The following is a 6,680-nucleotide window of genomic DNA, read 5'->3' as shown; positions in this document are numbered from 1 at the left end:
AAAAAAAAAAAAAAGCAATCTTGAGAGAAACTAATTGTAGACCTTAGAACTGCTTTCTTTCATCTTTAAGTTAAGAAGAAGCTGAAATTTGCTTAAGAGGTTCTGTGGAACCATAATGTGATCCCAGAAGTAGACAGCAGTAGTGCTGAGTCATAAAGTCAGAAAATGTTGAATGTTTGAAAGGAGGGTCAAAGCAGGTAGACGATGCTTCTTTGAAAACGTACTATCTGCAAATGCAAGCAGTAAGCAAATTTCCATCATCATGGATTTGCACATGTCATGCTGAAGATCCAAGGAAGGGTAGCCTGAGCTAATGACATATAGTTATGTGCAATGTTCATTTTTACTGTTTTGAAGTGAGTGACATGTTATTAATGGGCAATTTAGAATGCTATATTTGTTTTCTTGAACATAAATAGATATACTTAGAAATTGAATCTTCCCTTTTTTTCATAAGGCCTTAAGATTCTTTACTAGGAATTCTTCTGTGACAGGAATTTTGAGGCCAGGGATAGTATACCATGCTGCGCTTCAAGCACCATGAATTAAGGCGCCAGATAAACTTGGGATTTGTGATAATCTATAGGACCTGGGTTGAAGGCCTGGTTTTCAAAACTGGTAGCTTTTGCATGTATTTATGAAAAAGGTTTTTCACTGCTTCAAGCAGTTAAATATGAAAATTAATAAGGTAACTACACACCATTTAAAAGTATCTATTTAATAAAGCAGGTCTTCTAATAGTTTTTCAATACTTTATTAATGTTGTTTAATGATGGTTTAAAAATAAAACTTAAAATAACATAAACTCTTTAAGCTTATCACTGCTTAAATCATGTAGTAGTGATCTTATCTATGGTTTAACTGAACGTTCCCCACTTCCCTGAAAACCACATTTTGACTAATACTCATCATAATTCTGGTACTCCAAATAATAGTTGTAGGCAAGGGCAGCAAAGCATCTTTCCCTCATCCTGCCTTTTTCTGAGTAAGCAGTTTGTAGCTGAGGTATTCCCTATGTACTTCCATTCTATACCGCTCCATCCATTTCTGTTCTGTAAGTCTGGATCTGGTCTTCTAACCAAAATCAGAGGAAAGCTTGGCCCTCTCTGGCCTGTTGCTGCTGAGAACAGGGCAGGAGCTATTGCCAGTGTACCTTAAATGTGAGTCATTCTCAACTTGTAGTAAGATTTTCTCTTGACCTTTTCTACATTTCACAGCCATTCAAACAGATCTTCTCCATCAGAGTTATAAACTAGTGGAGTTTTACTCTAAAATCTGAGATGTTGCTGCATCATCAGGTCATTAAAGCCAAATGCCATTGTCTCTCTCCAAAGAGGGGGTCTTTTCTGCTTGGACGTATCTCAGGGTATCTGCAGAAGAGAAAATGAGCAGCAATTCGGACTTGAACTGTTCAGCAGACATCTTGGCAAACATCTTGGCAAGGTGCCATCTGCAGATGTTGATGATCCAGTTTTGGTCCTTTAATGCCTCTTTACTTCCTGTTGGCTTGTGTTAGTCCATCTGTATTACTATAACAAAGTACCTGAGATTGGGTAGTTTATACAGAAAAGAAATTTATTTTCTTATTGTTCTAGAGGGTAAGAAGTCCAAAATCATCAAGGTGCTGACAGTTTCAGTGTCTGGTAGGGGCCTGGTCTCTGCTTTCAAGATGGTGCCTTGAGCGCTGCTTTCTTTGGAGGGGATGCTTTGTCTTTACATGGTGGAAAGCAGAAGGACAAACGAGCCTAGCTAGTTCCCTCCAGCCCTTTTATAAAGTTGCTTATTCCATTCATGAGGGCTCTGCCCTCATGACTTAATCACCCCCTAAAGGCCCCATCTCTTAATACTATTGCATTGGGGGTTTAAGTTTTAACATGAATTTTGGAGGGGACACAAGCCTTCAAACCATAGCATGGTTCTACCAATATTTTTTTGCTTTCTGCCAGATGCTTTATTAGTCCTCTTAGGATGAGACCAACTCGGAGGCAACATTGCTGATTCTTTTTCAAATAGTTCAATGTAAGGACATGAGTCTTTCATTCATCTTTGAATATTTGGAGGATATGATCTTTATTTTGGTTGCAAAGAACTTCTCTCCAGTTCTTCTACTTTCAGGAATGTGTAAATGGAAATGAGTTCTGGATGGGTTGATGATGAGATGGAAAAGCAGAGGGAAGGATAGGCCACTAAAATGTGAGTCCCAAAATCATTTTCTGTTTGGGAAAAACTTGAATTCTAGAGAATGTGTGTTAGCTTCATCATCTCCCTTATCTATTATCCAAAGCAGATGCTCTAAGTCTTTTGTCTCATCAAACTTCTTTGTCATTCCTATACATTTAGGAAATGACCTTGTTCTCTACCAAAATAAAACAACAGATCTGAACTCACTTGAGTTCTCTTTTTCTTCCGCCTTAAATCAACATGCACAGCCATCCTTGCCTCCTTCCTGCTTGCCAGGGAAAAAAAAAAAAAGTTACCCTAAGACCAGTCCCTCGAACAGTACTCTTAATCCCACCCTTCTACTTATAGGACTTTTTCTGTCAATTATCATCATCCTCTCCTGTATCTTAAAGCTCTCTTCTCTTGACTCCTTCCTCTTTCTGGTGCTCAGTTTTTTCCCATCCTAAACACCCTTTCTCCTCGGTGCTGCTGCCTTAGGCACAAATGTTCTGCAAGAGTAATCTGTAGACCCTGGCCCTACTCACTCAACTCCCATTCTGTGCAATCCAGTTTCATTCTCACCACCATCCCATCCGTTCTCTGAAACTACTCTCACGTAAGTCTCCGGTGACTTCCATCTGCCAATTCCAAAGCCTTTCTATTTTTGTCTGAACTTTTGTTGCATCTGCCATTTCTGAGGCAATAGTCATTCACAATCCATCACTCAGAGGAAGGCTCTAATGAGTTTTAACTTTGATGCCCAGGGTTCAGGTGTGTTCACTTCATACCATGGGGTTTTCTCTTGTTTTGTTATGAAATTTGTTTTTCACTGTAAACAGCTGAATCTAATTAGAGTGGTGGTAGTTTCTGTTCTCACTGTCCAAATTGCTAAGTTTGTATGGTGACTCTCAGGGGACCACAAGTTTTCCTTCCCCCTCACCCTTTTGAAACAAAAGTAGGACAATTTGTTAAAACTAGTTTAAAAAATAAAACCTTACCTTGCATTTGTGCAAAAATCGTATCACCCAGCTTGCCTTCTTTTTCTTTCCTCAACTTACTTCTTAATTACTTTGGTTTTGAACATGATCGTTGCAAAGAGCTGCCTCTCTGGAGATGTTGAAAGGACTATACCAAAATGTGAGGCCACTTCCAGTTCCTAGATGGGTCATGACACATAGGAAGTGCTCAACAAATGTTGGTTGGATGAATAAATTCATCCAAGCAGCCCTGAGAGATCACATGCAGTTCCAACTGAAGACCTGGAAACATGCCCATCTTATATCCCAGTTGGTTGGCTTGAAAGGCCTAATTATGAGCAAAATGCTTAGGTCTGGATGCTATTGTAGTCCCTTCAAGACTTTGTAAATAGCTTTTTTTTTTTTTTTTGGTAGATTTCCCAAAGGGAGAAAACAGTATGAACTATTTAAAAGTCAAGTTGAATTAATTTTTGTCCCCTAAAACCAGGAAAAACATCAATTTTATTTTTCTTAATTAGAAGTTAATATATTTAAGTAGTTCGTACGGTCTCTACTCTTTACCCCCTGCTGTGTTTCTGGAGAGGGGAGTCTTTGCTTCTAGTTTACATGGAGCATTGATGCAGTAAGCAAGTAGGCACTCTGTGCATTTGACTCTAGAATTTAGGTTCTGGAGTGTCCTCTGGTTTAGTGGGGTTATGGAATTGCTATTGAAGATCTAGCTGTGAATCTCAGGGACCACTGGAAACCTGTTCTTGACCCTGCTCCTTAGTCTTCTCTGTCAACCCTGTATCATCTCTGTATTTAAATTATCTGAGCTAATGGAACTGACTGGCTAATTCTGTCCTATTGGCATCTGAAACTAACAATATATTTCTCATCTCTTGTTCACAGAGGGACCTGTCAGGGCACAAGAATATTGTGGGTTACATTGATTCTAGTATCAACAATGTGAGTAGCGGTGATGTATGGGAAGTGCTCATTCTGATGGACTTTTGTAGAGGTATGTATATGAACCATCCCCTTAAGCTGTCATTTCTCTAGCATTTTGATTGTCAAGGTTAGGCGGGTCATTTCACTTAATGTGCACTGCACTCTATAGTATGTTCTGGTTTTACAGATGAGAAAACTAAAAGATACAGTCTGCTGTCAACTCTTTGTTATTCTTATAATGGTACAGACAGTTGAAAGTGTAGATAATATAAACCTCCATTTTTGTTGGGTTTGGGAAGGTTTGGTGTTTGTGTATAAATGAGGATGTATAAGAATGAGAATGAATGTTCTTTGTGATGCTATATAACAAATGATGAAGGCGCATAATAAAGACTCAAGTCCAGATGGACAAAAGAAACAGTACAGCTTCCCCAACTCCCTCACTTGTGTGTTATCTTTCCCACTTACCATCATTCGTGTGTTACGGGGTAAAAGAATCCTTTTCGTCTAATGGAAGTGACCCTCCTCTCCTTGCTCTAAAGCTATAATTCCTAGTAAGTTGAGGCTATATTCAAATGATGCAGCTGTTAACAGTGGAGTAAAGTCATTGAAAGCTTCAAGTTTCAAATTCATCTTGGGAAATTCAGACTGTAGCATGAATTTTTTTCATAGTTAATTGCATTTTATCGAACCATTGTTTGGAGGTTTGGCTTAGGTCAGTGCCTTACTGTTTGGTGCTGTGTTTTGTAATCACCCTTAGTTCCATTAACATTTTCCCTACACTTAAGATACTATCCATAGGCCAGGCGCGGTGGCTCACGCCTGTAATCCCAGCACTTTGGGAGGCTGAGGCGGGTGGATCACAAGGTCAAGAGATCAAGACCATCCTGGTTAACATGGTAAAACTTTATTTCTACTAAACATACAAAAATTAGCTGGGCGTGGTGGTGCACACCTGTAGTCCCAGCTACTTGGGAGGCTGAGGCAGGAGAATCACTTGAACCCAGGAGGTGAAGGTTTCAGTGAGCCAAGATCATGCCACTACACTCTAGCCTGGCAACAGAGTGAGACTCAGTCTCAAAAAAAAAAAAAAAAAGATACTATCCATAAAATAAATATGTTGCTAATCCCAAAAATATGTGATGTTAACCAGTAATTTCAGCCCTTACTGTATTAACTATTTACCTGATTTCCTAAAGTACCACCAAATTTGAACTTGACTGTTTGTTTCCTCCTGCTCATTCGTTTTTGGATACTAAAATGTTTAGCGATCAGGCAGTAGGAGCATCCAGGCATCTGGATAATGTTGCAAGTGAGGGCATCAATCTTTTGGTCCTGGAGATTAATTGTTGGTGGTACCATTTCTGCAAGCCAAGCAGTAAGTAGTGAAGCCAGAGAGACTAAGCTGTTCCTGAAGTTCAGACTATAAAACCATCTTCTTCCTGTTCCCTGGACCTGTTTTGCCATCTGATTCTTACTAAAAGATATGGCAAGTTGAGGCTGTGGCCATGTCTCATATACAATGGACACGGTATAACCAGGCAACTACAGCAGGACCATATTATCAGTTCTACTAATCTCGAAGACATAACGAGGGCAGCTCACATCTGGGGTGCTTTATAAAATAAAGAAACGATTTTTGATGCATTAGAGGAGACACTGAATTATAAGGAAACAAACCCCAAGCTGGGAGTCAAGACAACTAGGTTTTAATCCTGGCTCAGTCAGTGGTTAGTCCAGACCACTTCTCTTAGACTAAATGACAAGTCTGAATGTTTATAACCTCTCCTTTGTCCTGTACGTACCCCCTCAGGTGGCCAGGTGGTAAACCTGATGAACCAGCGCCTGCAAACAGGCTTTACAGAGAACGAAGTGCTCCAGATATTTTGTGATACCTGTGAGGCTGTTGCCCGCCTGCATCAATGCAAAACCCCTATTATCCACCGGGACCTGAAGGTACAGACCACGCTCTTTCATGACGTGCATTCTTACTGAATATTTTCTGTCTGCCCCAGGGATGGAGTAGATACTGTGGGGATGTGAGAGAAATGTAAGGTATGGTCCCTGTTTTTATGTTTATATTCTGCCTGAGGAGAGAAAATAACAAAGGAAAAAGTACAGTACAGGTATAAGTTTTATTACTTAAGTAGCCTCCAGAAATTCTTTATAATTATCAAATGCCTGAGCCTGTGTTGTTTCTGTTTTTCCTGATATACTCCCCCCACTTTTTCAGGATTGTGAAAAATAATACTTTTAATTTAAATACTTAGTAAACAATGATGCTTGGTTTTTAAAGTCTTATTTCATATTTTGCAAACTCAACGAATTGATTTTTTTTTAGTTGTCCTAACTGCCATCACCATGCACCGTGCCTTTCATATTGTAGTCACTTGACAGTGTTTGTTGAATGGAATTGGCACCTTGTTAGAGTTCAACTTAGCATGTATCAAGCACCAATTATGTGCCATGTACTCTACTACATTTTATGTACAGTGTCTCGTCAGGGGGAGACATTCTTTGTTACATTTTATAGTTGAAACTAAGAAGCAGAGAGGTTATGTGACTTGCCTAAGGTCATATAACTAGGAAGGACAGTGCCAGAATTTGAATCCT

At 39.4% G+C, this 6,680-nt stretch overlaps 1 protein-coding gene across 1 annotated transcript in view; it reads left to right on the top strand.

The window, feature by feature from the left end:
* Nucleotides 1-6,680, top strand: part of AAK1 (AP2 associated kinase 1) — a 230,480-nt gene that overhangs the window by 149,579 nt on the left and 74,221 nt on the right. The window contains exons 4-5 of the mRNA XM_011985014.1: nt 4,029-4,137; nt 5,881-6,023. Coding sequence (XP_011840404.1) covers nt 4,029-4,137; nt 5,881-6,023 — 252 coding nt within the window. The remainder of the gene's footprint in view (nt 1-4,028; nt 4,138-5,880; nt 6,024-6,680) is intronic.

Source organism: Mandrillus leucophaeus, unplaced genomic scaffold, assembly GCF_000951045.1.
Source record: "Mandrillus leucophaeus isolate KB7577 unplaced genomic scaffold, Mleu.le_1.0 Scaffold279, whole genome shotgun sequence".
NCBI classification, from domain to species: domain Eukaryota; kingdom Metazoa; phylum Chordata; class Mammalia; order Primates; family Cercopithecidae; genus Mandrillus; species Mandrillus leucophaeus.
The sequence above is the reverse complement of the archived record's forward strand: the minus strand, read 5'-3'. Positions and strand labels throughout refer to the sequence as shown.